At 50.4% G+C, this 19,689-nt stretch overlaps 1 protein-coding gene across 3 annotated transcripts in view; it reads right to left on the bottom strand.

Moving 5' to 3' along the window:
* The window catches only part of LOC116946687 (receptor-type tyrosine-protein phosphatase kappa-like), a 181,240-nt gene that overhangs the window by 81,765 nt on the left and 79,786 nt on the right, over window positions 1-19,689 (bottom strand). For all 3 annotated transcript variants that reach the window (XM_032961896.2, XM_032961899.2, XM_032961900.2), the window contains exons 6-8: window positions 15,766-15,937; window positions 13,170-13,463; window positions 495-887 (exon numbers count right to left, since the gene is read on the bottom strand). In XM_032961896.2, the coding sequence (XP_032817787.2) occupies window positions 495-887; window positions 13,170-13,463; window positions 15,766-15,937 (859 nt within the window). The remainder of the gene's footprint in view (window positions 1-494; window positions 888-13,169; window positions 13,464-15,765; window positions 15,938-19,689) is intronic.

A 19,689-nucleotide genomic window follows, 5' to 3' on the forward strand; every position in this document is an offset into this window, starting at 1 on the left:
TAAAGGGCATTGTTGTTAGTTATTACTGTACCCATTTATTTTTTTATTAAATCTACCTCATACAATGACAATGCTTCTTTTGGTTTCAGTTGATCAAATATTAAGGGGCATTACTTAATAGGATGATATGATTAAGGTTTAGGATTTGGGTTTTGTTTGGTGTTTAGGGATAAGGTTAGGAGTTGGGTTTAGGTATTAGGATTTAGAGGTTGAGGATTAGGGTTTTAAAACTATTACAATATTGAAAAATATTTTTTTTCCCAGGTAAGGCCCACTGAGCTGTATAGTTATTTTTCAGCGCTTAGAGATTTGTGTTTACGGTTCAGGGTTAAAAGTTGGCGTTCATGAGAAAAGGTTCAGGGCCTGTGGCGTGCCTCAGGCTGCCTCTCGAGTTCCACGCCACTATTCCCATCCCATTCTCATCGCCGTCGTCATCGTCGTTGTCGTCGTTATTGCGAGTGTTGTTTCACAAGGTACGCGCGTTGTCCACTCACCGTCCTCGTCGGTCTGCGTGTAGATCCGCTCGCCTGCCTTGCGGCCCTCGGGCGTGTACAACACGGCCTGCAGACTCAGGTTGTGGTGCGGCGGGAGTCCCGACAGCACGAAGCCGCTCACCGCCTTGCCGGCATCGCGGCACACCTCCGGCAAGCTGCTCTCGTTGGCCGTGCCGGCGGTAGCGCCGGCGCCGACGGAGGCGCCGTTGGCCGCCAGCGGTTGTTGCGGCGGTTGCTGCTGCGGCGGGGCGGCGCCTGCCCAGCTGCGGTAGCACACGGTGATGTTGAAGCTCTGGCAGCGCGTTACGTTGTAGCCCAGGGGCTCCCACTGCAGCGTCAGCTCCCGCGAACGCAGGTCCACGACGCGCACGCCCTGTGGCCCGTGCTTCGGATCTGGAGGAGCGACGTGGGCGGGCCGTCGTTACTGCGATTGTTAGGTGCTGTAAAATCGTAATCTTTCAACAATTATATCTGGATTTAATAAGACTAATGTGTCAAAAAGAAAGTGTTCAATCTGTGCATACCACCAGCAATACCATACCACTCAAAATTCGACTTTGTTATTCTCAAGGTCATGCCGCCTGGTTTAATTTACTTGTCTAAAACACCGTGGTCGATACAAAAAATATGGAACAAAAACTGAAAACTTTGAATAAAAGTGTGGAGACACACGTGCTTGGAAATTACACTGAGAGACCGAAAGTGGAAGACGTGGATGAGAGAACACACATGCAGAATCATGACAACATCCAAGCATGGTCGAAACGTCGTGAGAATTTTTTATTGTTTTATATATATTTTGTTATTTTGTTGTTTCTCTTCAACGTGACTTTACCGATAAAACTAAGAATATAACATCCAAGCATTTAAGCAAATGTGAGTGGCCTTGGGCAGAGTACAGCATGGCTCTAAAAGATGATTGGCGATGGTCAAGAGTAAGAACGGAACGGCAGTCAAGGAGTAAAATGTGTCCCAGAAGACGTCAACAGATCATGTGCGGGTTGCTGCGTGGATTGTTGAACTGCAGGACTGTGAGCAGTGGCTTAGGAAGGCCTTCATTTAGCAGTGTATTGATCATGGTTGATGAATTTGATGGAAGGAAGAGATAAAAGATTGACAACTAGTTTTAGATTGAAAACTCATTTCTTTACAGCTGATTTTTTGTGTTTAGTTTTTTGTTCTTCCCCCGTACCTCCGATAAGCAGTTGGCTACGTACCATGCAAAAGAAGTTCAACATATACAGTGAGGGAAAAAAGTATTTGATCCCCTGCTGATTTTGTACGTTTGCCCACTGACAAAGAAATGATCAGTCTATAATTTAAAAATGGTAGGTTTATTTGAACAGTGAGAGACAGAATAACAACAAAATTGATTCCCATATTAATGAGGGAAATAAGCATTTGACCCCCTCTAAATCGGAAAGATTTTTGGCTCCCAGGTATCTTTTATACAGGTAACGACCTGAGATTAGGAGCACACTCTTAAAGGGAGTGCTCCTAATCTCAGCTTGTTACCTGTATAAAAGGCACCTGTCCACAGAAGCAATCAATCAATCAGATTCCAAACTCTCTACCATGGCCAAGACCAAAGAGCTCTCCAAGGATGTCAGGGACATGATTATAGACCTACACAAGGCTGAAATGGGCTACAAGACCGTTACCAAGCATTTTGGTGAGAAGGTGACAACAGTTGGTGCGATTATTCGCAAATGGAAGAAACACAAAAGAACTGTTAATCTCCCTCGGCCTGGGGCTCCATGCAAAATCTCACCTCGTGGAGTTGCAATGATCATGAGAACGGTGAGGAATCAGCCCAGAACTACACGGGAGGATCTTGTCAATGATCTCAAGGCAGCTGGGACCATAGTCACCAAGAAAACAATTGGTAACACATTACGCCATGAAGGACTGAAATCCTGTAGGGCCCGCAAGGTCCCCCTGCTCAAGAAAGCACATATACATGCCCGTCTGAAGTTTGCCAATGAGCATCTGAATGATTCAGAGGACAACTGGGTGAAAGTGTTGTGGTCAGATGATACCAAAATTGAGCTCTTTGGCATCAACTCAACTCGCCGTGTTTGGAGGAGGAGGAATGCTGCCTATGACCCCAAGAACACCATCCCCACCGTCAAACATGGAGGTGGAAACATTACGCTTTGGGGGTGTTTTTCTGCTAAGGGGACAGGACAACTTCACTGCATCAAAGGGACGATGGACGGGGCCATGTACCGTCAAATCTTGGGTGCGAACCTCCTTCCCTCAGCCAGGTCATTGAAAATGGGTCGTGGATGGGTATTCCAGCATGACAATGACCCAAAACACACGGCCAAGGCAACAAAGGAATGGCTCAAGAAGAAGCACATTAAGGTCCTGGAGTGGCCTAGCCAGTCTCCAGACCTTAATCCCATAGAAAATCTGTGGAGGTAGCTGAAGGTTCGAGTTGCCAAACGTCAGCCTCGAAACCTTAATGACTTGGAGAAGATCTGCAAAGAGGAGTGGGACAAAATCCCTCCTGAGATGTGTGCAAACCTGGTGGCCAACTACAAGAAACGTCTGACCTCTGTGATTGCCAACAAAGGTTTTTCCACCAAGTACTAAGTCATGTTTTGCAGAGGGGTCAAATACTTATTTCCCTCATTAAAATGCAAATCAATTTATAACATTTTTGACATGCATTTTTCTAGATTTTGTTGTTGGTACTCTGTCTCTCACTGTTCAAATAAACTTACCAATAAAATTATAGACTGATAATTTCTTTGTCAGTGGGCAAACGTACAAAATCAGCAGGGGATCAAATACTTTTTCCCTCACTGTATATGTGTACATACAAACTTCTGCAAGACATTGAGATGCATGTCATGCAAAGTCACCCAGCTGCACACACCGCACTCAGATTGAAACTTCTCTACGAGTGAAGAACTTAATACCAGACGTGGAAGTGCCTAAGTTCTCACCGACGATGATTCCATAACGTGGAAGGAAAATCTGCCTCGTCCTTGCGCGACTGCTGGATTATTACATTGTGGGATCACGGGAAAGGACAAAGGCTTGGGAAGGCCTTCATCCAGCAGTGAACTGATTATAGTTGGTGACGATGATATGTCTGCATATGTTCATGTAATCTCTGTGATAATTGTAGATATGTGCCAAGGGGTGAACAGCATGGAGCACAGATGTACGGTGCAACATTTGACTTTGCTGCTCTGCCCTCTGCTGACAACGTAGCTCTGTCGGTGGACGAAGTGAATGGGAGCCAATGAAACCCGGCCAGCGCACGCTCGCGTCGACCCAAATCTCCGTGACGAACGATCACCGACGACGCGTCGACTGACGTGCGTTCTTGCGTTCAATTTCGTTGGACACACACGCGCACAAGCGCGAGGACGTTCGTTGCGCATTTGTTTCCTCCATTTTTTACTCCGGCTCCCCAGAATTCACTGCTGGCAGCCGCGGCCGATGGAGCCGGCGGTGCCAGCCACGGTCAAGCCAGCAAGCCGCGCTCTGTGCAACCGAGATCTGGCGGGCGGGAAACGCGGTGGTGGACCGGCGACGTGCCCCACCGCTCCGGCACTGCTGTCTGCACGCCTCAGCGGCGGCGTCACTCGTCCTGACATTCCGGGGGGGGGGGCGATTTTGAATTTATTTGAGAATAAATTAAATAAACATATAAATATGGTGTCATTAAAGTGGTAATGTTTACCATTACGACTCTCAAATGCAATGCTTTGACACTAATCATGGACACTTCTTTCTCGCTATGCTGCGGGTAGAAACCTGTCTTGAACCTCTGTGATGCTCCTTCACAAGGGTCTTCGTGTTAAAATATTGATATCAAGTGCGAGCTAATTTGCGGCAAGCCTTTGATTTTCGCAATCATGAAAAACATGAGGCAATTAAAATTGGGAAGAACAGAAAAACCACGAGAATGAAACTTGGAGAAAATGAACAAAGGTTCTTCGTAATTTCTGCTGGCATTCACTCGTGAGCTTTGTCCCCCTTCACAAGAGGCGCCAACTGAGACAAACGTTGACAGCCGATTGCGTTGAACTCTCCGATGGATTTCGTCTTGCACCGTGAGACGTTGGGCATGAATGTCCGTCCGTTCGCCTCACGTGCTGGAGCCCCCAGCAGGAGAGCTGTAGAGCCAGGTGGTGGCTCGGCAGTGTAGCGAGCGGCTCACAATCGGAGAGCTGTGAGTTCACATCCTGGTTGGGGGTTGACTCGGCCCATCATTCCTCAGGGATCGATAAAACAACTCCCACTTTACGTGGAAGTCAATCGCAGTTTGTCGTATGGACAGACACCCCACTCACAGGCATTTCCACCACACTGGCTCAGGTGAGCACCGTCTAATTGCTTGTTGGAGCAGGAAATCATGTTTTGTTTTGCAACACAACCGTGAAAGGCCACGCAGCTGGTTTAACGAGCTGAGTCCCCCACTCGGGCATGAGAGCGGGGATTTCGGATTCACCGTGGCTGCTCATGCAGCTCTCATAACAACGTCAATTACGGCCGTTATGAGGCAGTCTCGTGAAAATTGGAAAAACGGGTGAGTGAGGCATGCAACATACTCTGTACGTCCATGGGGCCACACGGAAACGCGGCAGACATCCTCGCCAACGAGCTCACTCGGCCAATCTCTCAACAAATGAAATAAAGTGGCTCGGAGCGCAGCACGGCGGTGGTCTCCGTCCTGACCGCGACGCCTGTGCCATCCTGGTCGATAACAAACACCTCGCTCCTTGAGTGGGGGAGATGCCAGTCTGGGCACAAGCCCTGTGAGCAAGCACCTAATGCCACGTTCCCTCCTGCGAGCAGTCACATACATTAACACAAATTGCCTCGATAAGAGCAGCGACTGACAATAACAAGCAGTGGGGATGTAAATAAATAAATGAGTGCCAGGAAATTTTTTTTAGCGTGCGGCTGTGGCAGCAGTTGCTAGCTTGAAACCCTGACGCTGCTTACACACGCATGTTTGTGTGCGCGTGTTTGTGTGCGCGTGTTTGTGTGCGCGTGTTTGTGGTTCTTTTAAACTCAGTTCTGGGGCATGGTGCCCAAAGGCCAAAAACGCCAAGCAGCCAGCAACTGTCAAAGTTGTAATACATAAGAGTTATCAACACGTTTGTTAAAATGAGCGATGTTATTTTAAGAGCTTTGGAGAAAGAGACGATGGGAGGGAAATTGCAAAGTGGAGCAGCGCGAGAGGAGATGCGCAAAGAGAAGTGGTGTGACCTGCAGCGTGGTGATTGGACACCGCGTGTGGGTGCCGAGACGGAATGGCCTGCATGTGGTGGTCACCACAGTGACCGTCCTCTCATGCGCACTGCTGGCCTTCCCGAGTGCTCGGTAGCAGCACACGGCCCAGCAGCCTACCTGCTATCATGAGACATCTGTCTCTTTGGTACGAGTAAGAATTTGTGAACGAGTGTGTTTACATACAAACGTATATAAGCGCACACCACTAAAGGAAGTGACTATTTTCAGTAAATATCTGCATCATTTTGAAAGGTTCCAGCTCCCACTAAAATATTTAAAAATGACAAAGAGAAATTTGATTTTCACCGCAGGAAAGCCAATACATGAATCTCGCTCAATGTGAACAGTCATTCAGGAATGTTGACCGACAGGGAGCTTCATACACGATAAATTGTATAAAATCTCCACGTGTTGGCATGGGTTACGTATATCCCTGCCACGCAGTAAGCCGAGGCATACAGTCTTCACCGATTTCCTTTCCGAATGTCGTTCCTTACGGACACGATAATTCTAAAATGCACCGCCTAAATTTTCACAACATCGGTGACACGCGTCAAGAACGTCAATATCTTGAAGCGCCTGACAAATGGGTGGGGACGGAGACGGCGGTGGCGGCGGTCGTGCTAGCAAACGGGCGCCCGCTGTGGCGGCGGTGCGGGTTCAATATTCACGGGGATCCGACACCCGCGTCAACACTGCCAATATCTCTCTGCACAGTCTTCTGGGAGCCGAGCAGAGGCGATGACATGTCCCATTTCCTTGTTTGTTTGTACACACAATATCCTAACTCCAAAACACAATTTTAGATTTTCTAAAGGAAAAACTGAACGGAGGTGCGTCGAGGTGCTCACTATCTCTCGTGTGACTATACGCGGCAGAGGCCCGTACAGACTCGACTTCCTGTTTTTGTAAAACCTTGTAAGCCCCCGTTTATCTGTGTGCCTGAACACGCGGTTATCTCCCCAGCCGTCCGACCGGCAGTAATGAAATTTTCATTGAAGACCCGCGTCCGTGATAACTTCCACGAGATTGCTTCGGATGTCAAAAGGACAAAGGTCGGAGGTCGCTCCGCTCCCGTGAGACGCTGTAAAAGGGAGTTGCAGGTAGCACTAGTGTCCTGGCACCATTGCTCCGGCAGCAGCTCCAGATAGTTTATGCAAAGCATCGGCCCCCTGGCAATCGCCTTGACCCGTAGCGAAGGGATCTTCGAGCAAGCAGAGCCCACGGCCACTCTGCACACACCACGGCCATCAAGAAAATAGACCCCACGGCAAGCTGGCCAATCCATTCGAGTTACTCACAGCCAATACATTTTAAACTTATATCAACACCAATATAGAAATATAAACACATGCTCCAGACAACGCCGATATAGAAATGCCATTAATACGAGCAGTGCCAGGTGCTAAATGCGAATTCTGACACCTTAAATATTCACCGTGAAGCTCGTTGCGGAAACTATTTGGCACGTTACGCAACTTATTTTGCTTTTTGCACGCTTTCACTTCTGAGAAAAAACGGCAGCGCTCATTATTCCCGAGCGTCAAATCGCAGCTGGCAGGGAAGGGTGGGAGGCAGGACCGCTACGCATCACGCACAAACACGCGCACAAACACGCACACATACACACGCCGGTACACGTGTGTACGCGCCGAACTGACTCGCCCGCTCCCACGGTGAGATTTACAGTCGTAGCTGCGCTGCTTTGCACCCGTACACTCACTCCGCATCTGTTTCCTTTGATAAGAATCCGCAAGCCAAGGGAGAATGGGAGCGGCATCCCCCACCGTGCACACACGCACATGCGTATACTCTGCACCCACCACTACACAATGCACACACCACTCCGCCCCACCATCCACCCCACCCGCCTCGCCCGCTCCCACCCTGCATGTGAGCCTCACGTCGTTGCACCGAGCGACTTCCTGTGAACACAAGGGGCTGTTGCGCATGGGGTGGCGCGTGCTCAACAAAGACAAAGACCTCCTGCATAGCCTTTAACGGACTATTAGGGCAAGTGTTGTTAGCGAGCACCTATTAAGACCGAAATGGCGCATAAAAGTGTGGTGTGGCCAGAACCACGCCCGGCTGTGTTTGTCTCCCAATCCTGTTGTTTAGATACATTGCATCAGGTACTCATTTAAGGCTGAGTCGACCTAGGGTTCGTAGCACAGCGTGCTACCCACTGTACCACCACTCCTTAACAACTACACTCCCGCGTGCTCTATACACTGTGACACGCGTGTACAATACATGTGCCTAGGTCGTTGGGGAACGGTGTTATTAGTGAGCACCTATTCAGGCCATCGTGGCAAAACTACCCCCCCCCACACACACCTACCCCCCACACACACACCTACCCCCCACACACACACCTACCCCCCCACACACACACCTACCACACACACACACCTACCCCCCCACACACACACCTACCGCACACACACCCACCACACACACACCTACCACACACACCCACCACACACACACCCCACACACACCTACCCCCCACACACACCTACCCCACACACACACCTACAACACACACACCTACCCCACACACACCTACCCCACACACACACACACCTACCCCACACACACACCTACCACACACACACACCTACCACACACACACACCTACCACACACACACACCTAACACACACACACACACCTACCCCACACACAATAGAATACGATGAACAGTAAAACATTGAACCTCACATGCTCGCTTCAATGTATGCATCGTGACTGCAAGAATCTACTATATTTAACAGCACGATGCACCCTAAATTATCCTATTGTTGGTGGAGGGCTTCGCTCTATTCACTCGCCCCCTCCAACCGGAGTCTGTGAAGTTGTGGAGCTACGGTCCCATTTGCCAGATGTGTACAGTGAGGGAAAAAAGTATTTGATCCCCTGCTGATTTTGTACGTTTGCTCACTGACAAAGAAATTATCAGTCTATAATTTTAATGGTAGGTTTATTTGAACAGTGAGAGACAGAATAACAAAACAAGCCGGAAAAACGCATGTCAAATATGTTATAAATTGATTTGCATTTTAATGAGGGAAATAAGCATTTGACCCCTCTGCAAAACATGACTTAGTACTTGGTGGCAAAACCCTTGTTGGCAATCACAGAGGTCAGACGTTTCTTGTAGTTGGCCACCAGGTTTGCACACATCTCAGGAGGCATTTTGTCCCACTCCTCTTTGCAGATCTTCTCCAAGTCATTAAGGTTTCGAGGCTGACGTTTGGCAATTCGAACCTTCAGCTCCCTTCACAGATTTTCTATGGGATTAAGGCCTGGAGACTGGCTAGGCCACTCCAGGACCTTAATGTGCTTCTTCCTGAGCCACTCCTTTGTTGCCTTGGCCATGTGTTTTGGGTCATTGTCATGCTGGAATACCCATCCACGACCCATATTCAATGCCCTGGCTGAGGGAAGGAGGTTCTCCCCCAAGATTTTACGGTACATGGCCCCGTCCATCGTCCCTTTGATGTGGTGAAGTTGTCCTGTCCCCTTAGCAGAAAAACACCCCCAAAGCATAATGTTTCCACCTCCATGTTTGACGGTGGGGATGGTGTTCTTGGGGTCATAGGCAGCATTCCTCCTCCTCCAAACACGGCGAGTTGAGTTGATGCCAAAGAGCTCCATTTTGGTCTCATCTGACCACAACACTTTCACCCAGTTGTCCTCTGAATCATTGAGATGTTCATTGGCAAACTTCAGACGGGCATGTATATGTGCTTTCTTGAGCAGGGGGACCTTGCGGGCGCTGCAGGATTTCAGCCCTTCACGGCGTAGTGTGTTACCAATTGTTTTCTCGGTGACTATGGTCCCAGCTGCCTTGAGAACATTGACAAGATCCTCCCGTGTAGTTCTGGGCTGATTCCTCACCGTTCTCATGATCATTGCAACTCCACGAGGTGAGATCTTGCATGGAGCCCCAGGCTGAGGGAGATTGACAGTTATTTTGTGTTTCTTCCATTTGCGAATAATCGCACCAACTGTTGTCACCTTCTCACGAAGCTGCTTGGCAGTGGTCTTGTAGCCCATTCCAGCCTTGTGTAGGTCTACAATCTTGTCCCTGACATTCTTGGAGAGCTCTTTGGTCTTGGCCATGGTGGAGAGTTTGGAATCTGATTGATTGATTGCTTCTGTGGACAGGTGCCTTTTATACAGGTAACAAGCTGAGATTAGGAGCACTCCCTTTAAGAGTGTGCTCCTAATCTCAGCTCGTTACCTGTATAAAAGACACCTGGGAGCCAGAAATCTTTCTGATTGAGAGGGGGTCAAATACGTATTTCCCTCATTAAAATGCAAATCAATTTATAACATTTTTGACATGCGTTTTTCTGGATTTTGTTGTTGTTATTCTGTCTCTCACTGTTCAAATAAACCTACCATTAAAATTATAGACTGATCATTTCTTCGTCAGTGGGCAAACGCACAAAATCAGCAGGGGATAAAATACTTTTTCCCTCACTGTAGGTGCCACCTACACACCTGTCCGGCTCCCAGCTCATCCACTCACCCCACTCACCAACTCACCCTACCTCGCCCACTCCTCCGCTCACCCCACTCGGCCTGCATGAGCCAGGGTGACAACTCTGCGGCGTCACCGGCTGGACGCCGCCACGCTGCCGCTTATCTCACCGACAGAGATAATCCTCGGTGACTCCAAGCCACTTGGGGGGCGGGGGGGGGGATCGGAGATCCCTCGTGCTGGCGAGAGCGGGGGGGCAGAAGAGATTTGCTGCCACGATATCCGTAAATAATATAATTAAAACGTGCCGACACGACGCAGCAGAACGTTTTGTAACCTCAAGCGTAGATGATTATTGTGGAGATAGTGGCGCAATTGGAGACGGGGAAGCTGGCGCCTTAATATGTATGGGGCCGCCCTCCTGCCTCGCTGGGAGAAGCCAACAGCGGGCTGCCGTAGCCCGGCACCCAGATTTGCGAGCCTTCCGAGGGTCTGCTTGAAAAACAGCGTGCACTTAACGCGAACAGCACGCAATAAACTACAACACCCGGCATACATAACAAACACGCAGAGGCTGTCCCAACAATAGCTCCGAGGGATAATGACTACAGCTGGCCGCCTCACAGCACAGGTGCTCATGTGCAAATATACTCGATGAGTCACCGGGACACACTGGCTGGGAGACTCATTACACACACAAACATCTGCCCCCTACACTCCCACAAGTACAAGCAGACGAAAGCATCCATATGCACACGCACAAACGTGTGTACACGCACGCACACACACGCAACCAAAGGCTTGCGGGGGCTGCTGTCCCCCGCCTCCTCCGTATCACTCATATTACTACCCCGCCACTGCTCGGTCGGGTTCGGACTACCGACCTCCAATTCCTCGCCCCCCTGTACCCCGACTTTGTTGCTGCCCGCGTAGGCATGTTTCAATTGGTGGGGCCGACGGTTTTACGTTTACAACGCGCTACGCGGGCTCAGTAGCAGGCGTGCTGCGGTGAGCGCGCTCGCGAAGCAAAACCCCGTCCAGTGCGCAAACGAAAAGGTACAGAGCGCCGACGCAAGACTCCGCAGTCACACCGAGCGCCTACGCACGGAACTCGAGGTCGGGGGTCAGAGGTCAGGGAGCGCCCACCGTACGCGCGCCACTGATTTCAGGGAGTCACTCCGCCCTGAGTTAAAGGCCGCTTAAACAGCCACGCGTGTACGCGAACACCAGACGCTACACTCTCCTATTTGCTGTAAACAGCCGCGTATGCACGCGAACACAAAACATTCCACCCTCCTCTTCACACTCACAACGACCACACGACACCGTTTATCCTCTACTGGCAGTTTTATTCCCGCGGATAACCCGCTAAACTACGTGTGTTTATGTGGGTCAGCAGACTCTAGCCTATCCCTCGGGGATCCTGGACTCAATTTATCCTGCCTGTCCCTCCACTTTCTATCCTCTGATTAATTAGCCCACACTCACCTTACTCCCAATCTGATGCGCCGGAAGCTGTAGAAGGCGATGCTGTGCGTCGACTCCATGGAGAATTGGGCCTGGCTGCGTTGAACTTCGTCACACGGACAACTCGAACGCCTGGCTCCAACACCCCGCTGCCCTCGATATCTTGAAGGACTCTAACTTTTACTGCCTGAATCCACCTCCTTTTTTCCTACCTATAACAAAGGCATTCCGCTGTTTTGCCCCCCCCCCCCCCCTTGGCCTCCTGTCCAATCAGAGGCCTGGATTTTCCCGCCCTTTGATATACGGATCCTAGCTCTGGTGACGTCGCCGCAGTGGTCTCCTCGACGTCCGCTTTCTGTTCTTCCCGCTACTAGCCTACTGACCCGTGTTGTGTGTGTGTGGTTCCACTCGTGGTGGCTCAACAGCCCCTGCCGTGACCATGCAATTTTAATATCAGGTCACGGCGCCGCGGTGCACGTCAGCCTCGGGGGTAGATCGCCCAATTTCCCGGCCGCAGGAAACCATGAAGCTTGATCCCATTAGGGGCTTCTGGACGAAAACCTGTCAGCCAGGTGAGTCCCCCCTCGGGCTATGTGGGGTATGCGTGCATTCATGTGGGGGGCGGCGAGGGGCGCACAGCGTCGGCGTCGTCACTCCCCAGTGGCGGCGTCACGGCGGTGGGTACGGCCCCGACGGAGCGGCTCCGCTGTGGCAGCACCACAGGCTCCACACCCGTGTTGTTGTGGACTCAGACCACCTCGTCCACTCTGCGTTGAACGACCGCACCGCAGGTCAAACCACTGCCCTTTCTGCGTCTTCCCCCCACACTGTTCCACTGTGGAGTTCCCTCCCACCGTCGCCTTTCTCAAGCCCTTACAAAAATATTCCTGCTCTATTCAAAACATGCGTCAACTCGTATCTAGTACAACTTCGAGAGTGCAGTTTGTTGTATGTACGTATGTTGAATTTCTTTCGCACTGTACGTAACCAACTATGCTAATTGGAGGCATTGCTCGCCACCGGCTTTTTTGGACCTTTGGACCCAGTTTGGCCGTGAGCACTGTGGCCGTGTGGCCATCTGGCTACGGAGCCCAGGGAGGGGTCCTCAGTCACAAGGCCGGCTCAAAGACATTTCCTCACCTGTCACCCTTGACCTCAAACAGAAATGATCCACTATACAAAGAACCTGCGTATTAAACTCTGCTGCTCTGAGGGGCTAACCCTGTAGGTAACCAGCCACGTTGATCAACGAATTTCCCAAAACTCAGCGCTTCAACCCGGCGCTTTAAGGCTACATCTTGCCGACCAAGGCAATGAAGTTGCACATCACGGCCGGCCTTGACCACGGCCTCCACAAGATAGGGCCCTGGCCTCTCCCTCGGCCGCAACCTCAGCCTCGGCCCCACGGCTTCCGACGTTGCACGAGCGCACGCGTTGTCATGGTGGCGTCGGTCTCACCTGCACACCGCGTGCGTGTGACGAGCGGAGGCCCCGGCGCCCCCGTACCGCCCTCCCCGGGCCGCGTGAGCAGCAGCCGGATCTCGTACTCCGTGTCCGGGTCCAGGTGCCACAGCTTGAAGACGGGTGCCGCCACGGGGTACACCTCGGTCCAGTTGCCCTTGGTGGCACGCCACACCACCTCCTTGGCGAGCACGGGGCCCTCGCCACGGATGGAATTCACGTTCAGGTTGATCCACAGCGTTGTGGGTGCCACGCGCACCAGCAGAGGCGGCGCCACGGGGCTAGGCGGCTCTGCCAGGCGAGAGACACGGGGATGGAAATGATGGCGCGATGAATCAGTGTTTAACGCGTGCAATTTCGCAGACGATATACCAGAATTGGTATTAAGCCGCGTCGTGATTTGGACGTAGTTTTGTTGTAAAACCCTCCGCCACCCTTAGCGCGGTGTGAATAATAATCATTCCATTCACTGCTGCGCAGGTTTCCCGCTGCCGCGAAACTCCCCGATGTGTTGTCGGATTGGACCGTGTACTGTTCGGCACAATGTCCAACGTTTTGCTCCATAGCACTGGAAGCTATTCAGGAGCTCTCACACTGAAGACGCTAAACTGAGTTCAGTTCCTAAAGAGATTCCCAGTGAAATCTCGCACATTGTGCCGAAAAAAAGACGCAGTACATCCTGACAACTCAACGTAGAGCTCGGGAGTTTCTCTGTTGCGACATTTCCACTCCCATCGGAGGCAGCGCTCTTCCCTCTCTTCCCTCCATGGCCTGGTGGAAATTATTGTAATTATTGGTATCATCCAGCAGTGGATTGATCATGGCTGATGATGAGTAAACCATTTTAACTTAGCGAGCGAGCTGAGCATTGCCATCGATCTGCCACAGTCAGCCCGCTCTGGCCTTATTAACGCGCTGCTAATGAACAAATCCCAAACCGATTTGTAACTCGTATGTGTGTGTGTTTTACTGCAGCGACATTAACTCTTTGCATGGCTGGGAAAACCGAGATAATCCAACAATTAAAGTGCGGTGAGATAAGGAGCGTTTCACAGCCAGTGAGGAGCATGTGGGTTATTTTTTCAGACACAGGGCAGACGCTCAATGCCAAAGGATCACCTTTTCAAAACCTTCCCTGTGAAATATCATATTCACGAGTGAGAAGCACTAAAACATTTTTTTATAGAACATTGTTCCAAAATAACATAACCTTTAATGTGGCAAGTGGTATCAGAACTTATCCTGGGCCTCCCCTAGGTCGAATCGGCGTTATATGAGCACCAGGTGCGGTGTGTCAACATCAGCACCTGGGAGACATGAGCAGCTGTGCGTGGACACACGCACCGTGTGCATTGTCCAGATATGAGCCAAAAGCATTCAAATTACAATGTATTGTAGGAAATGTAATTAGATGCAAAAAGGTCCATTACATGAAGGTGTGAGATTTACATTTCAAACAGGTAAAAGGTAAAGGCGCATCCCTGCAACTGCTTCCTCAGCTTGCAGAGGAAGGTTCCTCCACCGGAGGGAGTTCACCGGAGCCCATCTAGAGGGTAATTTAGCCTACTGTTCCACTCTGGCTAGACGCCTTGGCAGAGGTCCGCACACGCCTTGCCCAGCAATAGCAGGGGCTGCCGATGGTGAGGTGCTGCAAACCCATTGGCTCTGCTGCGTGGACAGAGGCAGTGGGGGCATTGAATAAACGTGCCCCAACGTTTCCACTGCCATGCCAGGAGGTCGAACAGGCGGCCTATTTATTGATACCCACTTCACTATGGTAGCATCCCTGTCTAATTGATTAACAATGACAAAATTAGATGTTTTAATTGCAAGTAATTTCGACACTCGGATCTGTGTCGGGGTGAGATGTAGAACTTCTGTTGCACCGTACGTAGTCAACTGTGGTTATCGGAGTTGTGCCAAATGATGTCTGACATTTTGCTTCGTGTACCGGGAGCTTTCTAAAGGAGCTTACACCCCACCACACGTGACCCCGTCACGACTCAGGGCCTGCCGCATAGTTCCTTCAGTTCCTCAAAGAATGTACACTCCATACTCTTTGGTTCTATTCGGTAAAGTCACGTAGGTAAAAAATAAAACAACAAAAGATCACGACGTTTCGGCCACAACACAAGTGGCCGTCATCAGGTGAAGGGACCGGACTGTCCAGAGGACAACGTTGGACAGTCCGGTCCCTTCACCTGATGAAGGCCACTTGTGTTGTGGCCGAAACGTCGTGATTTTTTGTTGTTTTATTTTTTACCTACGTGACTTTACCGAATAGAACCAAAGAGTTATTGATCCTTGCAGTCACGAAAACTTCAAATTTAGAAAGGAATGTACACTCCCATCACGTCGAGAAATACTGTGCGCAGTGGATCGTGATGATGGTGCGTAGTGGATCGTGATGATGGTGCGTAGTGGATCGTGATGATGGTGCGTATTGGATCGTGATGATGGTGCGTAGTGGATCGTGATGATGGTGCATAGTGGATCGTGATGATGGTGCGTAGTGGATCGTGATGATAGTGCGTAGTGGATCGTGATGATGGTGCATAGTGGATCGTCATCACCGTGACCTCTGCGGTTGCACCTTTGACACGGAAGGGCACGAGGTTGGAGACGCTCGACCCCCCGCGCGTCTTGGCGACGCAGCGGATGCGGTCGTCAGGGTCTCCGCTCGCCGTGCGCAGCGCGAACGTCGCAGTGAAGCGCCGCGAGCGTGCCACACTCACCGGCACCGGCACATCCTCGCCGTGCTGCCTCTGAGAACCGCGGTGGCAGCGGCGGCGGCAGCAATGGCAGTTGACGCGAGAGGCACGAGCGGAAGCACAAGCAGAGGGAGCAATCGAAGCCATGGCAGCAGCAGGAGGAGAAAGGGCAGCAGCGGCAGAGGCCAATGTACAAGCAGCAGGAGCAGCAGTGGAAGAAGCAGTCATAGCAGGAGCAGCAATGACAGAAACAGACAACGATTACAATCACACAAGAGCCACACAAGTGGCAGCAGCAGCACAACAAAACGCGGTGACAACACTTTAATGAATAAAACATTTGGTTATCGGTTGCATCCAATGCATTTTTAATTAGCGACAGATGATTCTGACCGAGGGGGTTTCAAAATAAACAGCACACATGGGCAATGACGATGATGCCTGTTTACGGCAGGGGTCCCCACCCCCCGTGCCGCGGACTGGTACCGGTCCGTGGCCTGTTAGGAACCGGGCCGCGCAGCAGGAGGTGAGCGGTGAGTCCGCACGTGGCCCGCCCCAATTATTTTATTATTCACCACTTCCATCCGCGCCTCTTTCCCGCATGGCGCACTTGTCTCAGTCACAGTGTTGGTAAGCCCACAAGCTAACCCCTAGTAGCCACAATGAGTAAGCCCACAAGCTAACCCCTAGTAGCCACAATGAGTAAGCCCACAAGCTAACCCCTAGTAGCCACAATGAGTAAGCCCACAAGCTAACCCCTAGTAGCCACAATGAGTAAGCCCACAAGCTAACCCCTAGTAGCCACAATGAGTAAGCCCACAAGCTAACCCCTAGTAGCCACAATGAGTAAGCCCACAAGCTAACCCCTAGTAGCCACAAGGAGTAAGCCCACAAGCTGACCCCTTGTAGCCACAAGGAGTAAGCCCACAAGCTAACCCCTAGTAGCCACAGTGAGTAAGCCCACAAGCTAACCCCTAGTAGCCACAATGAGTAAGCCCACAAGCTAACCCCTAGTAGCCACAAGGAGTAAGCCCACAAGCTAACCCCTAGTAGCCACAAGGAGTAAGCCAATAAGCTAACCCCTAGTAGCCACAATGAGTAAGCCCACAAGCTCTAACCCCTAGTAGCCACAATGACTAAGCTCACAAGCTAACCCCTAGCAGCCACAGTGAGTAAGCCCACAAGCTAACCCCTAGTAGCCACAATTAGTAAGCCCACAAGCTCTAACCCCTAGTAGCCACAATGACTAAGCCCACAAGCTAACCCCTAGTAGCCACAATGAGTAAGCCCACAAGCTCTAACCCCTAGTAGCCACAATGACTAAGCCCACAAGCTAACCCCTAGTAGCCACAATGAGTAAGCCCACAAGCTCTAACCCCTAGTAGCCAAAATGAGTAGAAAACAAACGTCGCTGGAGAGCTTCTTTGAAAAGGTGGAAAGACCCAATGATGAACCTCCCCGCCCCGGTCCGTGAAAAAATTGTCTTCCACTAAACCGGTTCCTGGTGCCAAAAAGTTTGGGGACCGCTGGTTTACGGTGTAAACGGCTGGCCATGATGGTGATGCTGTAAGTTTAGCAAAATGTCTTTTGTTCAAAACAAACGAAAAGCGTTCTCAAGACCCGGCTGAACGCTGGTATTCAAATAACTCCACGCTCAATTAAAGCTGATCATCACATTTTGACCACGTCTCCCGCTGACATGCCGCGCAGGGGCGCCCTACAGCGACGAGGACGTGTGCTACGGCGCAACGATCCGTCGATTAAAATCGAATCCCACGCTTGGTATGCTCGCGCGTGACAATACATTATTCATGACTTGTGCAATTTAGATGCCCATACTTTGTTTGTGTTAATGGAGTTAAAATAACTGTACAAATAAACAATAAATAATGAGCAGTAATGCATCATCGATTGCCTAAAGAGAGTTTGTTTTATGCAGTCATTGGTGACTGGGCTGATGATTCTGGCCAATCACAGGCAGCTGAGACCTGGAGTTGAACCTAGGGCTTAGTGGTGCCGGCTCAGTGCTGCGACGCTGAGTCACCCGGCCACTTCCCCCATGTATTCCTTTCTTCTACAAACGAGTGGAGCACCAGCTGTAACAGCAACGTCATCAAGTATGGTGAGCTAACAATGACCACAACAACAGTGGAAACATTGGCATCAACAACTCCGGAGAAAGCCATTACAAACGCACAGCGATGGCGCAATGAACATCAACATGAAACATTTGGCGTGAGCTGCAGCGCTGGGTCAATGTCTCTCTCTCAAAGAGGCGGTAACAACACGGTCAGTGCCATGGGTTTCGACCGTGTTTACGTTTTAAATCTGTTTACATTCCTCTTCGATAAAACATCAAGTTCCGACTCACGGAAAGGAGGAGGAGCAGGACACTTTCTGTGGAATGCCACAAGCAGGATATGGTCTGCAGGGGCCCAAAACGTCTATCGTGCCTCGCTCGCTGTGGCAAAAACCACAGCCACAACAAGATGTATGGACAAAAGGGCGGGTAAACGAGAAACCGAATCCACCATTTAGGGTTCAATGATGAGAGTGGCGTAGGCGGACAGATGAGGGGGTGGTGGGGGGGAGTTTGAATACTCCACATCCGCATTCGCTATTCGGGGCAAGGGACAGGGGGTAAATTCTACTGCACGGGGAAGAGCTACAGTGAGGGAAAAAAGTATTTGATCCCCTGCTGATTTTGTACGTTTGCCCACTGACAAAGAAATGATCAGTCTATAATTTTAATGGTATGTTTATTTGAAAAGTGAGAGACAGAATAACAACAACAAAATCCAGAAAAACTCATGTAAAAAATGTTATAAATTGATTTGCATTTTAATGAGGGAAATAAGTATTTGACCCCCTCTCAATCAGAAAGATTTCTGGCTCCCAGGTGTCTTTTATACAGGTAACGATCTGAGATTAGGAGTACACGCTTAAAGGGAGTGCTCCCAATCTCAGCTTGTTGCCTGTATAAAAGACACCTGTCCACAGAAGCAATCAATCAATCAGATTCCAAACTCTCCACCATGGCCCAGACCAAAGAGCTTTCCAAGGATGTCAGGGACAAGATTGTAGACCTACACAAGGCTGGAATAGGCTACAAGACCATTGCCAAGCAGCTTGGTGAGAAGGTGACAACAGTTGGTGCGATTATTCGCAAATGGAAGAAACACAAAAGAACTGTCAATCTCCCTCAGCCTGGGGCTCCATGCAAGATCTCACCTCGTGGAGTTGCAATGATCATGAGAACGGTGAGGAATCAGCCCAGAACTACACGGGAGGATCTTGTCAATGATCTCAAGGCAGCTGGGACCATAGTCACCAATAAAACAATTGGTAACACACTACGCCGTGAAGGGCTGAAATCCTGCAGCGCCCGCAACGTCCCCCTGCTCAAGAAAGCACATATACATGCCCGTCTGAAGTTTGCCAATGAACATCTGAATGATTCAGAGGACAACTGGGTGAAAGTGTTGTGGTCAGATGAGACCAAAATGGAGCTCTTTGGCATCAACTCATCTCGCCGTGTTTGGAGGAGGAGGAATGCTGCTTATGACCCCAGGAACACCATCCCCACCGTCAAACATGGAGGTGGATACATTATGCTTTGGGGGGGGTTTTCTGCTAAGGGGACAGGAAAACTTCACCGCAACAAAGGGATGATGGACGGGGCCATGTACCGTCAAATCTTGGGTGAGAACCTCCTTCCCTCAGCCAGGGCATTGAAAATGGGTCGTGGATGGGTATTCCAGCATGACAATGACCCAAAACACACGGCCAAGGCAACAAAGGAGTGG

This window comes from Petromyzon marinus, chromosome 27 (genome assembly GCF_048934315.1).
Source record: "Petromyzon marinus isolate PM22_M1 ecotype Great Lakes invasive population chromosome 27, UKy_Petmar_22M1.pri1.0, whole genome shotgun sequence".
Lineage (NCBI taxonomy): Eukaryota > Metazoa > Chordata > Hyperoartia > Petromyzontiformes > Petromyzontidae > Petromyzon > Petromyzon marinus.